A 26,252-nucleotide genomic window follows, 5' to 3' on the forward strand; every position below is an offset into this window, starting at 1 on the left:
GCCTAGGGGCAGGCTGATTTGTTGATGATGATATGGGACAGGGGGAGAAATCTAGAAGCAGTCTTTACCAGTTTCATTCCTTCCTCCTCTCTTTGTTGCTTCATCAGTTCTTCAAGACCTGTTAGGGCACTAAGGCAAAGGTAAAAGTTTGTAGTCATGAAACTCAGTGTCTTCAGCATGTTTGGAGATGATGAAACAATGAAACTGGGAGTTCCCTCTAAAGCAGATTAGTGCATAAGATGTAGATTAGTTTTGGCTTTTTCATTCCAAAATCTGGACACACCTTTAGTAGATCCTGCCTGATTAAACACAGTTGATGGAAAAACCATTTTAATATACTTGCTGGATAGGAGGTATGATCTAACAGAACATAGTGAACAGAGTGGGTATCTGGATGCTTACGCCTTTACAGGCACCCCATGGAAACAACAGAAACAAAGCCATTCCTGTTTCGGTAAAAGTTTCTGTTAAGCGTATTATCCTCCTTCAAGATTGCTTTTTGGTAGGAGATTTTTGGACTTTGAAAACAACGGAAGGTTGTGCATGAATTAATGCAGTCATACTTTGACATGTCTGCATTTCACTTAGGACATGAAAAGCAAGAGGTGTGACGCATTGTTCCTAACGGGCATCCAAGAATTGAGCTGGCCGCACTGCTGTTGAAGTGACAGCTTAGAGACTGGGAATATAGGACTTAAGCAAAAAGAAGCATAAAGGATGGATAAGCAAGATAGTGCTGATCTTAAGGTAAGTCTGTAGAAATACGATTGATATTCTGCAGTAGGAGTGCAGGAGAAAACATCTCAACAGTTCTGATTTCTAGAGATAACACAATAAAGAGTACATGATAGTTATGTGGACTTTGAACTACTGAAATGTCTGTTATAAAACATACCACATGTGTTTTTATATCAGTGAAGTGCTGGGGAATTGTGTGTGAGAATTTGCAGCATGACAATTGGTTTGTAGGGCTTTTGAGAGCAGATTTTCAGGTCTTTGTATTAGATTACAAATGGCAAGTCTTGATTCCAGGGAAGACTGAGAATTTCTCATGTCTGAAAGAAGACGCACAACTTAGCAATGGCAGAAATTGGGAATTAAGAAAATTCTTGCAGTCAGAGGAATATGTACATCTAGCTATGACCCAGTCAAAGTCCAGAGTGTCTGCATGTGCTGGGGTACTTGTGTTTCAGGTGTCTTACAGGTTTCAGATTCATACGAAGAGTGGGCCTGGTAACAGTGACTGATATCTCCTATTAAAACACTTATTTATTTCATTTATAAACACTGGTGAAACTAGAAAATTGAGCTGAAAGTTTCTGTGCTGACTCAGCATGACTTCAGAAAATTTAACTGAAAATAATTTAATATCTTAGAAGGTGTAGCTAGGAAAAGAATGAACATGCTGTTCATCACCTGCTAAAATTTCTAGCAGTGCATTCTGTTATTGGAAGCTGTAATGCTTTTTAAGGCCTACTGTGTAAGAAGTGCAATGTAAGTAGTCTAAAGACAAAAAGATGCAGTATAAGAAGCAGAAACATGTTTGGCAGGGGGCTGGAAAAAGTTTTCTTCTCTTCCTTGTCTTTGAAAGAATAGTTTATGTGGAACCACTGCTAAGTTTAACAGCTAGTATTTCAGAAGGCCCTGGGGCATGCCCCAGGGCTGAGCAGGCTTTTCTGCTCTAGTTTTTGGGGTGCTGCTGAGCTTGGGTGCTTGACCTGGCAGAGGGAGTATCTTCTTCCTAGTGCTCTCAGAGGTTCTGCTCCCTGGCTCCTGCACTGAGACAGCGTGGTCCAAAGGCAGGGCTCTTGTGTAGGGGAGGAGAAGGAGGAGGAGGAGGAGGAGGAGGAGGAGGAAAAAGGAGGGGGAGGAGTAGAAGGAGGAGGAGGAGGAGGGAAAGCTGGGCAGCATGGAGGAAGATGAGACTTGGCTGGGCAGGAAAATTAGAAATGGAGAGACCAGAAAATGGGAGAAACGTCTAGAAAGAGTAAGTGGATGGGAAATACAGAGAAAATCCGGAGGCAGGCGGGCACTGGAGCTCACAGTCAATACAGTGGCACAACTGAAACCAACAAAATAAAAGGAACAGTAGGCAAAAAGCGGGTGAGAGGGCAGAGCAGAGAAAGCAAAGAATGGAGGCTGGGATTGATTATAGGAAGAGGGTAAGTTTGGGACAAAAGAAAATGGAGATTGAAAGAAAAGTGAGGTTTGAGAGACAAGGTGGAGGAAGTACACAAAAGTGGAAACAAAAAGAAACTCAGAATAAAGGGAGAATGGCGTATGCCTGCCATGTTAGTCCACACTAGGTACAACTGGCTATAATTGCGGCAGGTGCTTGTTTTGGTTTGAATGCTGTGGTCCTCAGTGCATTCAAGGGCTCCAGTCCTGCTGGAGACAGTGATAACTGCTGAAGGGGTGTTGAGGTTCCTCCTCTGAGTTTTCTTTGTCAGTGTGGAAAAGGTGGTACAAAAGGTATGTGAAGAAGAATAGGAAGATCAAGAACCCGAGTATTCGGAAATTTGGGTTTATATCCAAATTTCATCACTTTATAAAGATTTTAATTAACACACACACTGGTCACATACCGGTTTTCTCGTAGACCGGTTGAGTTGTTCATCATCATGAGCTGTAATCCAACTACTCTTTCACCTTTCGCTTTCCAGTAACGTGCTGATTACCTATGATTCAAGTCCTCGTAATTCAAGAGAGAGTCTTCGGTTTCCTCTTGGTCGTTCCCATTAGGTTTATCACGAGTGCTGTAAGCTTAACCTCTACTACGAATCTATTTTCACGACACCTAAGAAACGACCAGGGAAAAAACTCAGGCTTTAGAGGGGCGGCCGAGATGCGGACAAACTCGAGCCAAAACCCGTATCCCGCGTTTGGGATACCTGCGATCCGGTTTCTCGACGCGATGAAGAACTTGGCAGGGTCGAAGCAAAGCGCCGCTGGGCCCGGAGGGGCGGGCAGCGTGTCGGCGGGGGGCCGCGGAGCGGGCGCCCAGCCCGGCTTTCGGGCTCGCCGGGAGAGCCGCGGCGGAGGCAGCGCCGGTACTCGGCTGTCCCACGCAGGAGAGCGGCGCTTGCTGCCTCGCGGCAGCGTGCGCCTTCCGACACCGGGGGGGGGGGGCGAAGAACCACGCAGATCGCTGCCTAAAACGCCGGGGGTAAAGGACGGCGCCCCGGGAGCCGCCGCGCCCCGCCGAGGCGCCGCCCGCCCTCCTCGCCGTCGCCGCCGCCGCCGCCGCGGGACAAGGATCACCGGCGGCGGCGGGCATGGCGGCGTGGCAGGACCTGCTCTTCTCGCAGCTGGGCTCCGTCTGCCGCGGCGGCCGTGACTGGCGGGGGGGCGGCTGGCGGCACCCGCCCCGCGAGCGCTGCGCGGCGGCGGAGGACCGGCGGCGGCGGCCCCCCCCGCCCCGAGCCCGGCGGGGCAGCCGCGAACCCGCGGCCCCGCAGGTGAGGGCGGTGCAGGCGGCGACGGGCGGCGGGCGGTGGCGTGGCCGGGGGTCTCGCTGCTCCGCGGCCGGGGCCGGGCTGCCGAGCGCCCCGCCGCGCAGCGGGCGGCCGCCGGAGGAGCGGGAGCCGTTAGGGGCCGATCGGTCCCCTTCGTCCTCCCCCGGGCCAAAGTCCCCTCGGCCTTTGAGAGAGAGGGAGGCACGTCCGGAGGGAGCGGGCGATGGCGGGAGGAGCACGGCGTCGAGCTAAAAGCTCTTCTTTCTCCGGTGGCGTGCGTTGCACTCGCCGCCTCGTGAGTGGCATTCAGGCACATCGGTAAACGGCATCAGACTTCATCTGACAGTCCAGGCGACCGGGGGAGAGAACAGATCTGTTGGGGTGATGGCAAAGAGACGACCTCAGGCTACAGGGGGCTGTTTTGCCAGTCATGGGGTGTCCCGGTGTCCGTGCCGATTCCCCACCCTGTGCTTCTGCAGATGTGGACTTGAGTGATCCTACGACGCGCACATCTGCTTGTATTCTAGCAGCCGTGAAAGGCTTCCAGCAAAAACGATTGCCCGCGCTACAAGCGGTACGTTGCACGTTGGTTTTGTGGTAGTGCTGTTTGAATGCCACGAAGTTTACAACGGTTAGATGTCACATGTAGGAGAAATGCCTCTGGCTCTAGTCAATTTTCACCTCTTTTTACCGCGACGCTGACTGAAGCTGTTTTAAAAAAATTTAAAGACAGAACTTGTCATTCGGATGTTGGGCTTTTAAGAACACATCTCTGCTAGTATAGATAAAATTGTGAGGCCGGGTGCTATTTCACACAGATCATGCTGTAGCAACATATCTTATGTATCCATTTCTGAAATACTTGCTGATGTGAGAAACGTGTTTACAGTGGAATATGCTTTGTGAGTATTTCAGTTTGTGAATATGATTTTCAAAATGGCCAGTATCTGCTTGTACACTAAGAAAAAAAACGCTAGTGTTTTAAGTTGTGAACACCTGAAGTTAAACCACAAAATCCTTTTCTTGGTACCAAAATGGAGTTGACGGTTTTTAGAGGTTTAGTGTATTTTCGACTTCCCAGGGCAATTGCAGTGTTATGTCCAAGAATAAGCTCGTATTGATACAAGGCTGAAATGAGTTTAAGGAAGCATCATCATTGGTTTTTTAGTGAAAAATATGCTCTGAAGTTGTGAAATCAGTTTACAGACTTTTCTTTGATAAGTTTATATTATACCGTAACAACCTTATTTAAAGTAGTAACAGGCTTATATAGTGTTATTAAAAACCACGATAAGCAGCAAACAGGTTAGGTTATGTTTGAACCTAAGTTTTCCTTAATCGTTTTGTGGCTTGATAAGGGACAACTGCTGAAGCTTTCTTGGCTGTTACAAGGTCAGGGGCACAGAAATTACCCAATAGTGAATGTGCTGAAGTATGCTGTCCCTGGAAGAAACCAGTATCAGGAAGAAAACATAAGAATCACACAGAACTGTACCAGAGAAAGACAGTTCTCTCTGAGCTCCACCTTCAGTTTTGTTTTTTTTTTTAAACACTGTAGGGACAGGGAGCAGGTAAGATAATTGTTACCTCTTCCCCCCCGCCTCCTGCTCCCATTTGTGACCACCTAAGTGGAAGGCAAAAAGTCATGTAGTAGTTTTAAAAGAGCAGAAGGTAGGTGAGTTTAAAATTTCTACAGCTCGTAAAGGAAAATGAGGTTTCAGTAAACATCTGTCTGTCCGTCCATGCATGCATGCAATTGTGGAGTGTGCATAGTACTCCATTCTGGGCTGCAGGTAACGTCTTCAAAAGCATCTAAATGATTTGTGTGCCTAGGTCCCAGTTTTCAAAAATGTTGTTGGCACATAAAAGTGTAGGGCCCTCTGGGACCAGTGAAACTTTTTGTACATCGTGGCCGGGCAGCTGCAGCATATCACTCCTCTGTCATCCCAAGGACTTCTTGTTCCCATCTGCATAACCACAGTGGGAGGTGCCCAGAGATAATGGAAAACAGGTTTTTATGGTCATGGTGTCAGAACTGTCCTTATTTATAGTATTGTCTTTAAAGTGGGGTTGCAGTACAAGATAGCGTGTCAGAGGAAGGCTGCAGCGCTAAGAAGAGGAAGTCACTCCCTTCTTGTTGCTCTCGGCACAACTCTGACCATGACTGGCGTTGCAAATAGGATGGGCACAGACCATGCTGGACTGCTGTATTCCGTCTACAGTGTCCATCAGCATGGATCTGATCTGGTTACATCTGCCGAAGCTGAACAAAACCTGCCCAGGAGGAAAATCTACGTGAACTATGTGCAATACTCTTCCTACTTCTTTTCCTGAGTAAGTCACTCCTTCATCCTGCCTTTTCATGGCTCGGTTAATCTTAAATTTATTTTTCACTCAGTAGCATCATGTCAGCTGAAAAGGTGGGTCCCCCCACAGGTGTCCCCCAGCAAGCTGATCTATAGGCTTTTGGGTGCTATCTGGGGAGGTGGTAGGTCCAAGCTGGGTAATCTGCTTTTTTTGAGAACTGTACTAATAAGTTCAAGAGTCTTCAGGCAGTTCACAGCACAACAGAAAGCTGAGGTGGCCATGATTTAGCAAGTTTTGATTTTCCCTCAGTGTTGTTTTCAGACTGGCTCTATCAACTGTTGTATAAAGCTTCTCTGATTCTTGCAATACGCAAACATATGTCTGTGTAACATGACTGTGAACCCTTGTGATCTGCTATGTGTGCTTTGAATTACCAGTTCTTTTGCTTTACGTTCTCATCTCTAACATTTTACCTTAGTTTTTGAAACTGGTCACACCTTCTCCTGCCCCGTTGAGGGGGTGTAGCTCTAAGTAAAGTGCTTAAGCCTTAAGAAAGGCAGCATTTATTAAGCACTTGTCTTCATCCTTTCCTTAGGGCTGGTGTTGCTTTGCATCTCTGCCCAAGTGCCATTGCTGGTACGCACTGTTCGGAGTTGTCCAGTTCCCTCTGTCTGTCATATGGGAACAAAAGGAGGCATCTAAAAACAGGTTTGGGGGTTTCTTGCTGTCCTTTTCACCGGGACAGAAGCTGGATGCTGTTGTGCTGCATGTTGATGAATGCAAATCAAAAAAAAGGGTTTTTTAAAACCCGTTGGTGGTGTGATATCTTGTTGTCACTGTTTCCAAATCGAATATCCTTGGGTTGCTAATGAAATGAGTGCTCTTGCTTTTTCCTAATTATTAAGTCTCAGTGATGAGAATTGAGTTGTGCCCTCTTCAGCATTGTCATAATGATGAAACTCTGCACAGGAACTGTGACAAGGCAAACGATCTTCTCCCAGCCTTTGGTGGTTTCAGGTGTAATGGTGTGGAACTTTGTAAACAGCCATGGCTGCACCTTGGTGCCAGCCCTGTAGTGTCAAAAGAGAACATGTTTTCATTATAAAAGGGGTTTCCTAGCTGCCATATAGTGGTAGGGATTACACAGAGGTGAGGAGGGACTTTGTCACATCTGTAAAGGCTTGGTAGTCTGTAGTGTCAGTCAGGTTAGGCTCCATTGCTGAGGTCGGACTGTGGATATAAATTTTTTGCCAGCCTGGCTGGGGTGGGACAATCCCAGGTTTGATCACAGTCCTACTGCTATGAACTACTGCATTTGGTTACATTATATTAGCGCAATTTAACCCCCAGACAGGGGTAGAGGAGGTTCTACTAGAACATCCCAAGTGCTTACGAAATACATCTGTTCCTCTGCCTGCTGGCTTGCCAGCGTTTTGGAAAGGCTTGGTAGCGGTGCCATGCAGCCTCAGCCCTCAGCAAGCTCGCCCTGTCCTTGCTTCTTGCAGCACCCTCCTTGCCCCTGCTCTGGCCCTTCCCTCACCCCTTGTGCCGGTGCAGCTCACAAGACTGTCCAAACACAGATGCAGCCAGGCAGCTTGGTGAGCAGGGAGTGCTCCCAGGAGGCTGGGTGGGCTTTGGGACTGCCACCCAGGGAAGAGGAGCTGGCAGCAGGATGGAGCAGAGGCCTTTTAGGTGGCAGGGTAGTGTGCCTGGGAGAGCAGCCTGGCGTGGTGGGGGCCAGGAGTTGCAGCCAGGCTTGGTGCAGGAAGGGCAATGGCGGTGGCTGCCAGGTCATCCTGTGCAGCCCGGCATAAACAGCAACCGCAGCTGCTCCTCACTGCCTGGCCCTGGGGAAGCCCAAGCCTTTGGGGATCCCTTTGTCTGCTGTTGTAACCTCCTGTGCAACAAACCAGGTGATAAGGCTGGCATTGTAGAATGTGTCTTGGCACACGAGGCTGAAGGCATGGGAGGACCCAGCGGAGAGCCCGAGGTGGCCTCTGTGGCAAAGGGGCAGGAGGATGTTTCCATCCCCGCAGACCCAGGCAGCTGCTCACAGGCCATGGCTGGCTCTTCTTCCAGCTGGGTCGAGGCAGCTGTTTGTGGGTCTGCAGCATTCGGTGGGTTAACGATGTGACTTACATTTAAAAGCAAGACAGCACACAAAGAAAAGGTTTTTTTTGGTGCAAGGTGGTGGGGTAGGCAGAGCCGGGGAGAGTGGTGAGCCACAGCAGAGGTGGGACCATACCTTCAGCCTCCTCAGAAATCATCTGAGCTGTGCTCTCTCTCTCTCTTTGGAAAATGGTATTTCAGTCCTGTAGCAGTCTGCCTGTCTTGCAGTGTGTGGGAGGGCTGCTGTACACAGCTGTCAAACCCATGAAGATTTTACTACTGTGTGAGACAAGCAATGGAGCAAAAAGAGCAATGCTGACAGGAGTGACAGTGAACAGTCATGTGTGGGTCGCTCACATCCTTTAATCTTCATAGTATTACAGTTTAATACAGATTGCTATCAAGTTGTGAGGTACTGGGGCCCTTCATGCTTCGGCCAGCTGAATTTTGCTAACTACGTTTGTTTTCCACTTCAGATACTTTAGATATATCCTGTCTTCAGAGAGTCACCTCTTTAGTCAGTATTAATCCCTGTGTTGTGAAAATATGAGACAAACAAAAGAAAGCTCTGAAATTTACCAGCAGATAAGTTTCTTATCTTCCTCCTCCTGGTTTGGGAAGAGCTTTATGCTGTATAATTTTGAATCCTTTGATAGAGGAATGCGTTTGTAATAGCAGCAGGTGGTTGACCTCTGTGATCGCTCAGTGCCAGGTAGGTGAGACCCAGTTTCAAAAATAGCGAGTTGATTAGCTCTTTGCTAACACCAAGTGCTGGACAAAGAAGCAGCACTGGCTTCCATCGATCCCAAAGTGGAAATCTGAGCAAGACTTGAAGCATTGTATTGACCCTCTGAATAACACATCTGAAACATCATTTTCTTATGACTACCTGGATTTTCACTTCTTTAAAATGACTTACAACAAGATAATTTCAAAGGGGATATGTAACTTGCCTTGAATTTGTGGGATTTTCTGATTATTTTGCATTAGTTAATAAAAGAAGACCAAATGCTTCATTTTCCTTGGGATATGAATGGTACTAATGGCTTCCAAAATACTGTGTGTGAGACAAGCAGGAGTGTTTATTAAGGAAGCCCTGCAACTTTTGTCTCCGAAAGACACACAGTAAAATAAGGCCATTCTTATATTTAAGGATTTGTCATGATTTGCAAATATAGTTTGGATTAATTTGCCATTTCTTGCTCCATTACTGGTGCCTGCTCTTGTTTGCCACAAGTTTTGTGTGTCTTTTATAATTTATTCTGCTATTCAGACTGTTTTCCATCAATTAAAATCTTTAGATGTCTCTCTGTATCTTATGTATGACTAGCTTGTTCAGTAATCCACATTTTATGCTGATCATTGAATTGGCTTTATAAGAGCAGAAGATACACATTATATTGTATTTTAATGCTGGCAATGTAAGATAAATGTCACCTTATAGCAAGGTAGCTGCCATCAGCTTTAAGCACAGATTTTTTCATTGCATGTATGGACCACAGTTATGAAACAGCCAGATCCAAACTTGATCTCAACAGTTGCTGTGCTTCTAGAGTAGTGGGTTTTGGAGTGGCCTATTTTGGGTGGAAGGCCGAATTATGTTTCATGCCACAGAGACTATTCCAGTGGGGAGTAGACCAGGAAACCTGTTCTTAAGTAATTCGCAGATGTCTAATGCCAAGATAGGATTTTTAGCAATGCTTTGGGGGCCTGTTTCAAGGATAGGTCTGAGGAAAATAAATGTGATTTGAGATTTCTTGTGTAGAGCTCATTTTCAAAAGCCTGAGCTGTTGGCAGAAATGTTAAGGTGAGGGCCTCTGTGGCCTTCCCCCTCTAGTCCAGTGCCATGGGCTGTGCAGGAGAGTCTGCTCGGAGCCTACAGCTGCAAACCAGGGGTCCCTCCATGAGTGCCTCCACCCTGGGCTGGCTGTGCTCTTGGAGCAGTGCTGTTTGATGTGTTTTTCCAAAACATTACATGTTCAGGGATAGCAGAAAGGCTTAATAGATTAGTTAATAAACTTAAAAAGTAAAAAGTAATAAATTAATTAAAGGCCTAGTCTTTCAGAATGGGCTAAGCTTTCCATCTGTTGTCTAGCTCTGTGCTCCAGGGGTCAAGCTGGAGCTTCTTTGACAAGGTACGAGTTTTGTATTTAGTATTTCCTGCATTTTGTTGTCATGACCCCACTGCTATTTGCGTCTGTGTTACAAAGCCAGGTTGTTGTCCTCTGACAGGGTAGCCTGAACACAAGGAAATTCTAGAAGACCTGAGAGTTTGTTGAAAACCTCACATTGGGTTTATATTTTATTGCACATGACCCTGGAGTTTTACAATGCACTTCTACCCTATGTGGATCCAAAGTGGTGTTCTTTGTTACAATCAGTTGTTATATTACTTCATACTGTAAGCATGCATGTAATGGATGCTGAACCAGAAAGTTCCTGCCCTGAAAAGCTTATGCAAGACAGCCTGTTAAGTTGGAAATCTCTTTAATGCTGGCAGTAATTTACAGTTGCCCTGGGATGCAGAAATACTGCTGAAGTCCTGTTTTTCACTTAAGAATTATTATGCATAAAATGATGATACCTGCAAGTCCACCTTTGCTTTTATGGCTCAGGAAATGTTTCCAGGGGTAAGGGTTCAAGAGATACCAATGTGCTTACAGGCTGAGCTCTTGTGAAATAGTCTTGAGTGTTAGCTTACGAGAACTCTGGCTGCATTTCAGGTATCTAATGTTCTTGCAAGTGACTTGCTCTATGTGTGTTAATTTTTAAAAGGGTTTAAGATATTTTAGGACGCTGTGCTGAACACAGAGGCTGGATTTTTGCAGTGGCTGTAATAAGGGGAAGTTCTTCTTTCTTTCCCCTCATTGTGTACTTGAATAAGGGTGGGTCACACACTACGCTACACTGACTTCTCACAGATATGCTTTCACTTGAAAATGGTGTCTCCCTCCTTCCCAGGCACTGAAAATCAGTTTTGGATCTTTCGGGTATTTCTATTTCTTGCCATCAGCAGTACAGGTTCTTTACAGGTACTGTATAAGTATACTGGAGTTGTGAGGCAAATGTATTAGCCCCAGGATTATCTGTTGCTAGTTAATGAGTATTTGCTTTCATCTAAGCATTTTGAGGGTAACAAATAATTTCCTCACTGGAAAAAAGAGTTATATGATGTGTAACTATACTGGGGTTTTTGCTAAGATTCTGCCAAACCTGCTCAGCAATGCAGAAATATTGGCTCTAATAGTTAAGGTCTTTAGGAAAACCCAAATTCTTGAGAGGTGACATAGAAAAGTGGTTGTGTGTAGTAGATTCACTATACACACAGTGTGTGCAGAGCTGAGGCATGGTGCTTGGCAGCAGTTTTCAGCTCTTGAAATAGTGTTTTGGCTAAGACACAAGATAGAAATTATTGCTCTCTGTTACCAGTACGAATTTTTTGCGGTTTCAGTAAGCGACTTAGAACTTGATTGTTCTGGCTAGTTTCCAGCACAACTGTACTTTGCCTAAATGAACTAATCTGTTACTTAAACTGGCTAGTCATTATATGATTTCTCATTATCTGCCCCTGTCTGGATCTACAATGTGTCATTAAAGGCAGTTGATCCTGCTTTGTCCAATAAATGGTTATATTTCAATAATGGATGAAGTTATTCTGACACAGAGGTGTGTGCCTCTTAATTTCCTTTTGCAGGGGATTGAACAGTGTCTGGAGCAGCATGCTGTTTCATTAGAAAATGTGTGTATCTGTGCCTTTCACCCCAAAGGGAACATAAGTACAGCTAATGGTACTAAAAATTTGTCATGTAGTATTGGCAGTGTAACCTAGTTTTCCTGAGTTTGGTACTCCACCGATGAACAGTGCTTATTGTCTGGTCTTGAGGGGGCTGAATGTTTCTTGCAGATCTTAGTTTAGTAAATCTAATTCCGAGCAGGACAAATGCACATTAGCCCCTACTTATCAGTGTTTAATTGGTGCAGTGCATCTAAAGGCTTTGACTCTGGCAAGTTCTTTACCGGCGGGTGGGGGGTGGGGGTTGGGGGGTGGTGGGCTGGGGCAGAAGAAAGCAGCAGCAGGAGTGGAAGCATTCACCCGTTTGCACTGGATGGGTGGGTGGTGGAATTAGTGGGGCCACCAGTACAGCAGGTGATCTCAGGGCTACGTCGCCCCATCCTCTGAGACTGGTGAGCCAAGCGCTGCGTACCTACTCTGTGACCCTGGCGGGACGGTGGCATGGTCACTTGCCTCGCTGATGGCACCCCTGGATTTTGGAGGACAGATACTTCCCTGCTGGGCTGGATTTTTAGGTTTTGTCTACTCTCACTTCCCATAAGCAAGTATTTGAAAGAAATGAGTGGTGCAGGTGTTCCTCTAAATTTTATGCTCTGATCTCTCTCTTTACCTCTGGAAACCTTAATTTTTGGAACATTACTTACGTTTAACCAAATTTGACCTGACAGTGTCCCTTTAATACCATATTATGCAAGGATCTCAGACATTAAAGATATTGGAGAAGTGATTAAAAGCAATTTTCTAAAAACTACTCATGTGCCTTAAATTTCAGAGCCAAACTCTTGCCACCCCATTGACTAAATCAGTCTAGAAATCTCCAAAGCCTCTTCCGTGGCAGGGAAGTATAAGCAGCAATCCTAATCCTCAGACTGGCGAGAAATGAGAAGGCAAAACTCCCAAACACAGGTCTCAGGACTTTCTGGAAGGAAAATTGGAAGGAAAACTGCAATATAAACTTGGCTTCAGCTCTTCTGTATATCAGAACAGAAATTTGCCAGTAAGAAGTAACATGTAGGTGTATTTTTGTCTCCTTTCGGGTTTGGTCGTAGAAAGGATACGGGTTCATGCTGGCTGAGGTGTATGTACCTCACTGTAGTGACGGGAGAAATTTTAATTTGTTGTTGAAGTTTAATTAAATTATGACAGTTTTGAAATGTTAGCCAGAGTTTTATGAGAGGAGATATACATGTTACAGAGGTCTTTTACGAAGATAGGAATCAAGAGCAAACAAATAGCAGTTCAGAAGTCTCCTCTTTTCATTTGTACTTGCCCAGCCCTCGAGTCAAAAAGCATGAAGGTTTAAAACCCTTTTCCTGGTTATACAATTAGCTTAGAAACCTAAGTAAAGCCTTAGATTAAGAAATGAATGTTATTGTTATGGTGTAAATTTTATGTACTAAGTGAAGATTTCACCTTACATAAAATTAAGAATAATGGTAAATGTGTTGCATTTCACAGTGTTTCAGTTTTGAGATTTGTGCTTCATAAGATGAAATACAGTGATACAGTCTTGTACTTTATTTTTTTCCTACGGTGGATTGGAATTTCAATATATATTTATTTTTAAGTAGTACCATCTGTTCAGGAACTTCATTAAACAAAAAATGGTGGACTTTGCAAACAATGTTTTTTGCTGTATTCACATGTTTATCATTTGAGATGAAAACAAATGCTAAAGGTACAGCCTTCATCAGGATCATATACAGATGATATGCTATCTAAGTACTACTTTTTAAAACGTAAAAATTACAGGAAGCAAGGAGGTGAAAGAGTGCAGTACAGGCAACACTCCGGCAAATGCTTTATGTAAATAAGCAAAGTTTAATCTTGAAATAACTGTACGGATAGGTACTATGTTTCTTTGGAGATCAGAGTGAAAACTCCCAGTATTGTATCAATTGCACTTTGAAATGTTGTTTTCAGTCCTATTTACTGAGAATCCTGGAGTTACCTGATGTGAGTGCAGTGCTAGTGGAATCTCTGTGCCACTGGGTAAGATGCATCCTTGGTGCTTTGAGATTCAAAGATCAAGTAAGTTTTATAGCGATCTTGTTCATCTGAAATAAATGGGAATTTTGTCAATGACCACTTTAGTAGCAAGGTTAGATTCATGGCATGTGATCCAAAGCTGTAGGAGTTTTTTCTCATTGGCTTTGTTGGACCTTGAGCCCAACCCATTGTGACTAGAGTGGCCTGAGCAGCTGTGGAGTGTGTTAGTCGTTGCCCTTCCTGCCTCAGTTGCAGACAAACATAGGTGTTTTTGGACCAAATTGAAAAAGGATACACGAAACATCCAGAATTTTAAGCATTGATATTTTTGTCTTAACCCCCAACCACCCTCCAAAATCTAAAAAAAAGAGAATTTTTTTAAAAAAAGGTATGTTTTTTAGAAGACAGTTTAGATGTTCAAAAAGTTGACAGTAGAGAAGAAGCCTTTTCATCTCCCATATTAGATGTTGTAACTTCAACTCACACAGTGTATTGCCATCACTGAGGACTGCAAGTTATATTTTGATTTGAGATAATCACAGCAAACAGCTGTTGTATAGCAGATGACCTCTCCTCTCTTTAAAATTATTGATTTATATTTTGTCTTGTGTCATGTAACTTTAGGATGAGGAACACTAAGCTTTAGAGATAAAAAAATTCTTCGACACCCCTTTTCAAGTGTATTCACATGTGGATTAGCAGAGTGCCAGTGCCTTGTTCAGCTGGCAGCATGTTTTGCTGGTGGTGCCTAGGCTGATGCAATGCTTCTCTGTTATGCTGGGCTGTATATCTCCAATGCTGGCCTTCACACCTGGAAAGATACCCAGATAATGCTTGATTTCCAGAATGTGTCATGCTGGAGGTAAAGTAGCTCAAAGGAAGCTACCTGAGACTGTGCGATGCCAACAACTTGCTCAAAATTACTTTGAACTACTAGTGCTCTTACTAAATTAAAGTGACAGCAGTTGGATGTTGTTCTTCTCTCACAAGGCTGAGCATGTTGCCTCAGCAAATGCTGTAAGACTTGTCAACCTCTTGGCTTTTCTGTCCCACTCTTTCCTGTTAATGAAAAGTTTGGTAAAGTTCATTCTTATCCAAGTCATCCCATAGCATAAAAAAAAAATTTGTTGCCTAGTTCTGATAGAAAATCAATTACCAGAAATAGTAATGGGGTTCAGAAGAATCAGAGTCCCAGGGTATTGTAGTATTAGAAGCACTCACTGTTTTCTTGGTAGCTCAAACAACTAAAGTGATTTAGGAAGCATGAAACAATACTAATTACTAAGAAGAATACTACCAAAAGGTTTTTGAAAGCAGTGTGTGCCTGCCCTCAGGTAATGAAATTTGCTTCACTGTTTCCAAGGTTTTTCTCTGGATTTAATTTTTGCACTTTGTCTTCAGTAGCTCTCTTTCTAAGATAATTAATTTTCTTGCGTGCCCATGCTCTGTCCAGCCCTGAGGATCTTCCACGCTGTTACTCCTTCATTCGAAGCTCAGCCAGACACAATTCAATTAGTTACTCCTGGAAAAATACACATGCACACCGATAGCAGCAAACTGCTTTTTAATGATCTCTTTCATCTTTGTCAGTGGGGGCCTGTTTCAGAGTACATTAAAACCAAAGGTAGGACTCCCATTAGTCTTGGTGAAAGCTGGGTCCTCAACTGCAGACAAGCCAGTAGTTCACTCAGGTAGCTTGTGGCCCTCCATAACTGCATGACTGGCTGGGAGATTATGTGGGATATTTAGGGGTGTGAAGCTGAAGTAAAAAAAACTCAAACAGGCCTGCTTTATTAAGAATCATCATTCCATTCAGGAGATAAAAGAGACGTATTCTCTTTGATAAAAATTATTGCTGAACTCCATCCATAAAATGCTCCCAGCAGTACTCTTAATAAGTTGAATTACTGGCATTCTTGTGAACTGAATTATTTTCTAAGTCATTGTACAAAAGACCCATTTTACAAACAAGTATGGAGACAAATACTTACCATAAGTATTTTTAGAAGGTAGACATTTTGCAGAGGATCAATCATTTTTAAATATGAGGAGTGAATAAGGAGTTAATGTTTATTATTTGGTTACTGTTTGCTTTGTATGTCCACTGTGCCCTGTCCTAGACAGCTTGCTGTCTATGTAACAGACAGAGAGCAAGATGAACATGAGAAACAATGAGACAATGATGACAGGTATAATTGCATTTACTCTTCATGATAAAATACCTGTCTATCACATGTTTCATTGTGGGGCTAGTTCCCTTTGACAACAAGAAAAGCGCCTTTACTTCCAGTTTACTAAATTCAGTCCCAGAGTTTTCAGATTTCAGCACACAAACCCCATCCTTCCTTTCAGGGAATTTGATCCTGACAGACCTGAAGAGGAAGAGGTTTGAAGAGTACCAGTGAGATTCTTTGAAAAAAACCCTGTGTACCATAGTGACTGTTCAGTTTACTCGGCTGCAACAGGCTTCATGGAGACAGTTTTCACAGTGTCCCAGGAAGCCAGTGGGAAAAAACCACCTGACATGCACACTAAGTGCTAGGTCTACTCTTTGGCCCCTGCTCTTGCATTTTGCAGTAGTCCTAGTTCAGCAAACATATAACCAGGATGAATCTATTCTTAACTCTGTGAAGAATAGTAAAAGAAGGAATCAATCATCTCTTTCAGATAAAAAGAATATCTTGCCTTTTTTGACACTTAGAGCTTTAGTAAGATTGCCATTTGCTAGTCTTCTGGCAGAAGGAAAGTGCAGTCCTTTAAGCAGCTCTGATTCATCCTTACCACCTCATCTATTGTATATGTTTTTGACAGATCCTCTAAATAATTTTCATGTTTATTAGTGAGGGGTGGGAAAATTTTAATATTGGTCTTTTTGTGGGGCTGTGTAAAACTTGGGGGTGAAGGGCTACGACTGTTCAGAGCTGTAACTTCAGGTTATAGTGTTTGGTTTCATCTAACATTGTGATGGGAATCATTCTGAGTTATGTGTTATGCATATACAGTCATGTAGATGTTATAGCTCATATTTTGGCTATATGTTCTGAAGTTCAGCAATACAATTACATTTGAAATGTCTTTTCAGTCCCCCAAATCTTGGATCGAAGAGGTCTTCAGTAAAAGAGAATGTGTACACATCATTCCCAGTTCAAAAGATCCTCACAGGTAAAACAATGAATTTCACTTTCTTTCTGTTACATTTAGAAAGAATAATTTTTTATGGGCATTGTGTGTAACTTTCATGAAATTCTTTGCAGTTTTGCAATATCCCGGTTGGTGATTGCTGGTGTTTATGGGTCTTCATAGATACTGTCACCAGTACATTTTAAATGAGGCTGTTCGTCTGAATTAGAAATTGGCAATAATTGACCTTCCTAGGCTTCTTAGATGTGTTGCTCTCAGTCCAATAACCAGAACTGCGGTATGGCATCCAATTGAGAGATTGAATTACATGGAGTTACTGCTGCACAGGAATTCTTAATCCTATACCACCACTTTCTCCCTTCCTCAGAATAATGCCTGCTGCTGATCACAGTCTTCTGAGACAGAGGTTTCTGGTCAGGCTGGTGTAGAGTGTGAAGAGTAAGGAAAATCAAATCCTCAACCTGTGTTTTAGGACTTGAGAATGCAAACATAAATTGGCATTCCAATTTGTGTATCTAGTGGATGGTGTTGCCTAAATAAACTCGGTGAGATCACATTTGGAGGATGTAAACTTTTAATTTTGATCATATTGTTTTGAACACACAGATAGCATACAGTAGATAAGATAAATAGCTCATCTATGAAATGCAGATTTGATATACAGTCTGAAATGCGAAACACCAAACAAATCACTGAAGTTACCCAGTACGTCTTCCAGGGATGAGTGCAGAAGATTACAGCCTTTAATGCTGTTGATGAGAATTTTTTCACAAGTGAGTTGATACTTTCTGAATACCATTACGGAAGTTTTCTTTTATACAAGTGTGTATTAATTATCCATCTTTTATCACAGGTGTCCTGCAGGATGCCAGGTGTGCCAGAATTTAATCAGGTAGGTGTGCATAAATAGGTATCTGTGATTTTTATAATGACCTAAAGTTAGTGATAGGCATTCCTAGTCAAGGAACTAATGACAACAAAAATATTCTTCCTCTTGTATCGTCAGAGCAGCATTTCTGGGGCTGTGCTGGTGAATGTTTAGCATAAACCTGGGTAAAACAAATTGTATGATAACCTTTAATTTATTTGCAATAGAAAATTTTATCCAAATACCTTGTGTGGATGAGTTTGTCTTAATCTTCTCCTGAGGAATGAAAGGCAGAAATATGGCTTTAAATGGGAGACAATTCCAGCTGTATCCTGGGTAATATGAAGGAGAGTGAGATGAAAGCCATGGAGAACAGTAAGAATTATGGAAAGAGGAAGAACAAAATAAAGGGAGAAGAACACGGTGTAACCAAAACTAGTACTCAGTCGCCCAGGCGAGCAGCTCTGGTGCCAGCAGGATCTGCAGTGGAGGGCTCCAGCATTGTGCCGGGGGGGGTTCCCAAACCGGGGGAACCTCCGGGGAGCCAAGAGAACCTCCAGAAGCCCACAGCTTGTGCCACAGTGGCTGATGGGACCTGTGCAGGGCAAGGAGCGTTGGCGGCCAAGCCCCCACACCTATAAAAGAAGCTCCTGGGGAGCAACAGGGACCAGGTTGGGCAAAGAGGCCGATGGCAGGGGCACAGTGCGGCGCGGCGCGGCAGTTGGCATGGCAGGGCATGCAGGAAGGGCACTGAAGCTCTGCCAGCTCGACCAGGAAGCAATGTTATCCACCCCGCAGAAAGCCATGGCCTCCCTAAACTCTGCACCTGCCCCAGCTGATGCAGCTGCCCAGACAGAGCTCGGGTGGGCACACGCTGCCAGCCAGGTGCCAGGCTGCGGGCTGCGCCCTGCCCTCACGCCAGGACGGGACGGCAGCAGTGAGCACCGCTGTGGGAGGTGCGCCCAGGGAGAGAGAGGAGCGCCTCCGCTTGGTGACAGAGCTCCGGGAGGAGGTGGGTAGGTCGAGGAGGATCAGGGAGTGCAAGAGAGAGACAGACTACTTGGGATCGCACCCTACCTTCCCTGAAACAGGCCCAACAGGCAGACAGGATGCGTGATACGGAGGATTCCCTATCCTCTCTCTGCCTGGCTGAACACAGTGACTTAAGGGATAGAGGGCAATAGCGACAAGTTCCTGCCTGGCGCAGCAGGCGTGTTCTTCTGTGACTACCCCACCTTCCCAGGTGCCCTTGCATAATAGGTACAAGGCTCTGCAAGTAGAACCAAACAATAATGAGGACAATGGTTCATCTAGCATGGAAGTGCTACCAAGGTTAAGTCGGCCTACGCCCTGTGTCAAAACCACTTCCGTAAAGAAAAAAAGATGGGTCATTGTCATAGGAGACTCCCTTCTGAAGGGAACAGAAGGCCCAATACGCAGACCAGACCTACTTCATAGGGAAGTCTGCTGCCTCCCTGGGGCCTGGGTTAAAGATGTGAAGAGAAAACTTCCTACCATGGCACAGCCCTCAGATTATTATCCATTATGGATTTTTCAGGTAGGCAGCGATGGAGTTGCAACAGGAAGTCCAAGGGCAATCAAGAGAGACTTCAGGGCATTGGGACAACTGGTTAAGGGATCAGGAGCACAAGCAGTGTTCTCTATCCTTCCAGTTGCAGGGAATGATGAGGAAGAAACAGGAAGAGCCTGGTGTCAGTGGCAGAATTTGGGGGTTTTTGATAATGCATCGGTCTACACGACACTAGGCCTGCTGGCAGCAGGCAGGGTACACCTGTCTTAAAAGGGGGAAAAGGATCTTTGCACAGGAGTTAGCAGGGCTCATTGAAAGAGCTTTAAACTAAATTTGAAGAGGGGAAAGGATAAAACCAGGCTCACTAGAGATAAGCCTGGGGGCGGCAAGCCAGTGTTTGAGGAACAGTGTGCTAGTGAGATCCTTTGGTCTGCCATCTCAGTGGAGGTAGGGGATGGAGATCCATGCGGCAGCAAAGACACAAGGGTTACTGATGTGTTAGAAACCATGGAAGTGCCTGAAAGTCATCACGTAGGAATTAGGGCTTCTACCCATAAAAAGGTGGCTGGATCAGTAGCCCAACTGAAGTGCATCTACACCAATGCACTCAGCATGGGCAACAAACAGTAGGAGCTGGAAGGCATTGTGCAGCAGGAAAACTATGATATAGTTGCCATCATGGAAACACGGTGGGATGACTTGCACAACTGGAGTGCTGCAATGGATGCCTATAAACTCCTCAGAAGGGACAGGCAAGGAAGGAGGGAGTGGGGGGGTAGCCCTGTATGTTAGGGAGTGTTTTTATTGTCTAGAGCTTAATGATGGTGACAATAGGGTTGAGTGTTTATGGCTAAGAATCAGGGGGAAGGCCAACAGGGCAGATATTGTGGTGGGAGTCTGTTATAGAAAACCCAACCAGGATGAAGAGGCAGACAAAATATTCTATAAGCAGCTGGGAGAAGTTTCATGATTGCTAGCCCTTGTTTTCATGGGAGACTTCAACTTACCAGATGTCTGCTGGAAATACAATGCAGCAAAGAGGAAACAGTCTAGGAGGTTCCCGGAGTGTGTAGAAGATAACTCCCTGCTACAGTGGGTGAGTGAGCCAACTAGGGAAGGCACCCCACTGGACCTGTTGTTTGTGAAGAGAGAAGGAATTGTGTGTGATGTGATGGTTGGAGGCTGTCTTGGGCCTAGTGATCACAAAATTATAAGATTTTCAATTCTTGGAGAAGTAAGGAGGGGTCAGCAGAACTGCTACCTTGGACGTCTGGAGGGCAGACTTTGGCCTCTTTAGGGGCCTGGTTGACAGAGTTCCTTGGGAGGCAGTCCTGAAGGGCAAAGAAGCCCAGGAAGGCTGGACATTCTTCAAGAAGAAAATCTTAAAGGTGCAGGAGCAAGCTGTCCTTATGTGCCGAAAGACAAGCCATCAGGGAAGAAGACCAACCTGTCTGAACAGAGAGCTTTAGCTGGAACTCAGGAAAAAAAGAGTTTATGACCTTTGGAAAAAGGGACAGGCAACTCAAGAGGACTACAAGGATGTTGTGAGATTATGTAGGGAGAAAATTAGAAGGGCCAAAGCCCAACTAGAACTTAATCTGGCTACTGCTGTAAAAGACAATGAAAAATGTTTCTATAAATACATTAACAACAAAAGGAGAGCTAAGGAGACTCTCCATCCTTTACTAGATGTGTGGGGAAATGTAGTGACAAAGGGTGAGGAAAAGGCTGAGGTACTTAATGCCTTCTTTGCCTCAGTCTTTAACAGTACGACCAGTTGTTCTCAAGGCACCCAGCCCCCTGAGCTGGAAGACAGGGACGGGGAGCAGAAAGAAGTCCCCATAGTCCAAGGGGAAATTGTTAGCGACCTGCTACACCACTTAGACACACACATGTCTATGGGGCTGGATGGCATCCACCCAAGGGTACTGAGGGAGCTGGCAGAAGTGTTCACCAAGCCACTTTCCATCATTTATCAGCAGTCCTGGCTAACCAGGGAAGTCGCAGTTGACTGGAGGTTAGCAAATGTGACACCCATCTACAAGAATGGCTAGAAGTAGGATCTGGGGAACTACAGGCCTGGCAGCCTGACTTTGTGCTGGGGAAGGTTATGGAGCAGATCATGCACATACAGGACAACGAGGCAATCAGGCCCAGTCAGCATGGGTTTATGAAAGGCAGGTCCTGCTTAACTAACCTGATCTTCTACGACAAGGTGACCCACTCAGTGGATGAGGAGAAGGCTGTGGTTGTTGTCTACCTAGAATTTAGTAAAGCCTTTGACACTGTTTCCCACAGCATTCTCCTGGAGAAACTGGCTGCTCATGGCTTGGACGCACATATCCTTCACTGGGTTAAAAACTGGCTGGGTGGCCAGGTCCAAAGAGTTGTGGTGAACGGAGTTAAATCCAGCTGGTGGCCAGTCACAAGTGGTGTTCTCCAGAGCTCAGTATTGGGCCCAGTTGTGTTTAATATCTTTATCAATGATCTGGATGAGGGGATCAAGTGCACCCTCAGTAAGCTTGCAGACGACACCAAGTTGGGTGGGAGTGTTGGTCTGCTTGAGGGTAGGAAGGCTCTACAGAGGGATCTGGACAGGCTGGATCGATTGGCCGAGGCCAACTGTATGAGATTCAACAAGGTCAAGTGCTGGGTCCTGCATGTGGGTCGCAACAGCCCCATGCAGCACTACAGGCTTGGGGAAGCGTGGCTGGAAAGCTGCCTGGCGGAAAAGGACCTGGGGGTGTTGTCTGACAGCCAACTGAATGTGAGCCAGCAGTGTGCCCAGGTGGCCAAGAAGGCCAATAGCAGCCTGGCCGGTATCAGAAACAGTGTGGCCAGCAGGAGCAGGGAAGTGATTGTCACCCTGTATTCGGCATTGGCGGGACCCCACCTTGAATACTGTGTTCAGTTTTGGGTCCCTCACTACAAGAAAGACATTGAGGTGCTGGAGCGTGTTCAAAGAAGAGCAACAAAGCTGGTGAAGGGTCTAGAGAACAAGTCTTACGAGGAGCAGCTAAAAGAACTGGGGTTGTTTAGTGTGGAGAAAAGGAGGCTGAGGGGAGACCTTATTGCTCTCTACAACTACCTGAAAGGAGGTTGTAGCGAGGTGGGTGTTGGTCTCTTCTCCCAAGGAACAAGCGATAGGATGAGAGGAAACAGCCTCAAGTTGTGCCAGGGAAGGTTTAGATTGGCTATTAGGAAAAATGTCTTCACTGAAAGGGTTGTCAAGCATTGGAACAGGCTGCCCAGAGAAGTGGTGGAGTGACCATCCCTGGAGATGTTTAGAAGATGTGTAGATGTGCCGCTTAGGGACATGGTTTAGTGGTGGGCTTGGCGGTAATAGGTTAACAGTTGGACTCGATGATCTTAAAGGTCTTTTCCAACCTAAATGATTCTAGTATTCTATGAAAGATGGTAATAGAAACATCCCTGATGATACGTTTTCCAAAGGTTTTTCATCTTCTCTGCAGTGGGCTTTCTGAGTCCCTGCTTTTGGGAAGGGAAGTAACAAAAATTACATCACTTTGGTGCTTTTAGCTTGTGTGTGGGTTTTTCAGACAGGTAGTATTTTGCGGCTTGTATTAATGAGTTCTTTTCGATCCAACATTTGTCATTTAGCTGGTGTTCCCAAATAGGTTTTGATGCTGTATGTTTTTGATAATGAATTATCAGCTGTTGGAACAAAATTTTTAACTTCTCTTGACATTTGTGTTGTGTTAAAGGTTTCTGAAGGCTGACGCAACAGAAAATAATGAGTTTCTGATAACTAACAATTAGCAAGCTGGTGCTAACTAGTGCTGTCACCTGCATGAGCATGTTTATTTGCTTTTTCATTATGTTACACATTTTATTTTGCTTCTAAGATTTATGTGAAATGAATCACATTTTCCAAAAAGCAAATAAATTACTCCTTGAAATCAGATCACTGTAAAGGGCTGATATACAGAATAGTGTTGGCCTTGTAAGTAAGGCAAATGATCTGTGTGGCGTCTGTTCAGAAAGGGTCAGCTCCCTCTGAGGAAACGGCTGCATGTCTATTTTGCTTTAGAGCAGAAGAATAGAGATTCAAATATTTTTGCAGGTATTCTGGAAGTAGAAATGCAGGGAGGATTTTAATGCTTCCTTCTAACCTGCCAATGCCTGGGTGGGTATCTAAGCTGAAGTTAACTTGTGCTTCAACATATAGGGGTTTAATCCTGTCTAAATTGAGACTACAGTAGTTTGGCAGTCCTCCCCCTTCCCCCTGCAGAGTGACCATGTTGTTATTTGGTCTGGGAGAATTAACCTGGCTGGTGGAAAACCAAACCGAGGTTATCTTTCCACCAAATCAGCCTCCTCATCAAACACAGGTTAGCTGCATGAATGTGAATGCTACAGTGGGAGAGGGAGGAAGAGAAGCTGGAAATGTGCAACCTGCAGGGTGGGTTTGTTTTTATCTTTCACCTTTCTCTGTAAGACATCCCATACCTTTGTGGGTTTTTTATCTTGTAGGTGTTTCTTTCACTTTTCGTTGAGCATTTTCATGCTGTTTAAATTAATGTGACTCCTGTTTGTTGGTCTGTCTATATATGCAGAATGGGTGTGGGTGTCTGATGATCATTTCAGTCAGCCATTATGTTGCAAGTACATTTTCTCAAATGTTAACTGTTCTTGTGTTCTTGTATATCTTAAGGTGTACACAAAGCTTTGTTCTAGGAGAATTTTTCTGTTCCTAACAAGGGGAAATTTTTTCACATGAGTGTTATAACTGGTTATATTGTATTTATTAAATCAGCAACGAAACAAGTTTTGGGCCTCCTGTGATTTGTAATTTTCCACAACAGTCCAAAAGTCATGTGAATGTACTTGATGCCTACTATAATTTGACCTAATATTGTAGGCAAATGAAATCTGTTAATGATTTCTTATTTGCAGAGAACTTCCAAGGTTTGCAAACAGTTTATGAGTAGGTTATGCAACTGTTTGCTAATACTAAGTAGAATAACTCCATTTAGTAGTTGCTAATCAAATTTGAGTAACTTACTGGCACCTTTGTCCGTGCTTCCCTGGCATGTTGAAGTGGCCTCTATCTGCTCTTCAGTGAAGTGCTCACAAACACATCTCAGACAGCACGTAGACGTAGCATTCTCCCTGCATGAATATTCATGAATCTGGTGCTGAACGTCTACATCCTTACACATCTGAGATGTCTCACAAATTGTCGCTATATCTGACCTTTTAGGCATATTCTTTGGACGCAATCTCTGAAGTGTTGCCTGCCAGGGCACCGGATTTTGTAATCTGGCTACTGCAGTAACTTTTGCCTCAGTGTGACCCTTCAGGTTTCCCCTTGTTGCTTGAAGTGTGACTTATCCAGAAGTCGTGCTTTTGTGTTACTGACATTGCTCCCTCCTTCTCTAGTAGTCTAGTGAGCCTTTGAGGCAAAGAAGGTAAAGTCATTGCAAAGATGCTTTAAATCAATTCATATTCATAGGATTACAGGATAACTCAGGCGGGCAGGGACCTGGGGAGGTGTCCAGTCCCAGCCCCTGCCCAAAGCAGGCTTAGCTGGGGCAGTCAGACTGGGCTGCTCAGGACTTCACGCAGTCGGGGTGTGAAACCCCCAAGGCCAGAGAGCACTCCCCATCCCCAGGCCCCGGCTTCATTGCTGGGCTGGTCTCCTGGGGAAGAGGCTGCTTCTTAACTCCAGCTTGAGCCTCCCGTGTTTCAGCTGTGCTGCTGCATCTTGCCTTCCCACCACACACCACTGTGAAGAGCCTGGCTGCATCTCCTCCATTCCCTCCTGTCAGTGCTGGGGATGCTGTTGGATGCCCCTGAAACCATCCCTCCTCCCAGCTGGACCATCCCTGGTCCCGCAGCCTCTACTTGGAGGCCAAGGGCTCCAGCCCTGCCATCCATCACCAGGATGGTCATTCGCCCCTGAGGTCCCACCAGTTTGCTGGTTTCTGTTCTGTGTTGGGGACCAAACTGGAGGCGGTACCTAGACAGGGTGTGACAAGGACCAAGCAGAGGGCACAGTCCCTGCCCTCCCCTGGCTCTCGGGCTATGTCCTGCTACCACCACCACAGGCACTGCTGGCCCTCATTGCTGCCCGGGCACACGGGTGGCCCTGGCTCAGCTCACTGCCCACCAGCGCCCAGGGCCATGCCCCAGGGCTGCCCCTCCCCAGGGCTGCACTTGTCCTCCCGCCCCTCCTCTGGGTTACTGGTGGAGATGCTGGACAGGACAGACCCCACACAGACTCTGCAGGACCCTGCTTCATACTCGCTTCCAGGCAGCGTCTGACCTAACAACCACCAACTTGTGAGCCCACCACCCAACCAGGTCCTCACCCATCAACACGTTCTCCCTCCCAGACCGTAATGTCACAGCCCAGATACAAGAATATTAGGGGATACAGTGCCAAAAGCCTGGCTAGAGCAGAGGTAGGTGGCATCCGCTGCTCTCCTAGCCTGGCTAGAGTGGAGGTAGGTGGCATCTGCTGCTGTCCTCTCATCCCCACGATTTTGTCGCAGAAGGCAGTCAGGTGAGTCAGGCATGATTTACCCTTGGTAAATCCTTGCTGACTGCTCCTTGTTGCTGCCTAGTCCCTGCTGTGCCCAGGCATGGGCTTCAGGAGGACATGCTCCTTGATTTCACCTGGGACTGATGGGAGGCTGGCTGTCCTGCAATTCCTTAGATTGGCTTTTGCCCTTTTTTGAAGGCAGGTGTGACATTTGCCTTTCTCTGACTGTTGGAGACTTCCCTGATCTCCATGGCCTTTGAGAGCTGATGGAGAATGGCTGCACAAGGACATCAGCCACCTCCTGCAGCACCCTGGGGTGCAGCCTGACAGGTCGCAGGGACATGTGTGTGTCGAGTGCTCCCAAGTGATCCCAACTCAACCATCATTCTTGTCTGGTAGCTCTTCTCCTCCTTGAGTCCTGTCACTATGCACACAGCACAAAACCTTACAGAAAAAAAAACTGAGACAGCTGTAGGTTATGTTCTGCTTTGGTTTCCTCAACCTTCCTGAGAGCCACTTAGTCTTGGCTTTTGACCTCTCAAGTATCTCAG

General features: G+C 45.3%; 1 protein-coding gene across 1 annotated transcript in view; it reads left to right on the top strand.

Moving 5' to 3' along the window:
* The first annotated feature begins 3,885 nt into the window (after positions 1-3,885).
* Positions 3,886-26,252, top strand: part of TRPM6 (transient receptor potential cation channel subfamily M member 6) — a 94,016-nt gene continuing 71,649 nt past the window's right edge. Inside the window, 3 exon segments of the mRNA XM_069777204.1 lie at positions 3,886-4,029; positions 16,736-16,815; positions 17,648-17,686. Coding sequence (XP_069633305.1) covers positions 3,886-4,029; positions 16,736-16,815; positions 17,648-17,686 — 263 coding nt within the window.

The sequence above is a fragment of the Haliaeetus albicilla genome, chromosome Z (assembly GCF_947461875.1).
Source record: "Haliaeetus albicilla chromosome Z, bHalAlb1.1, whole genome shotgun sequence".
NCBI lineage: Eukaryota > Metazoa > Chordata > Aves > Accipitriformes > Accipitridae > Haliaeetus > Haliaeetus albicilla.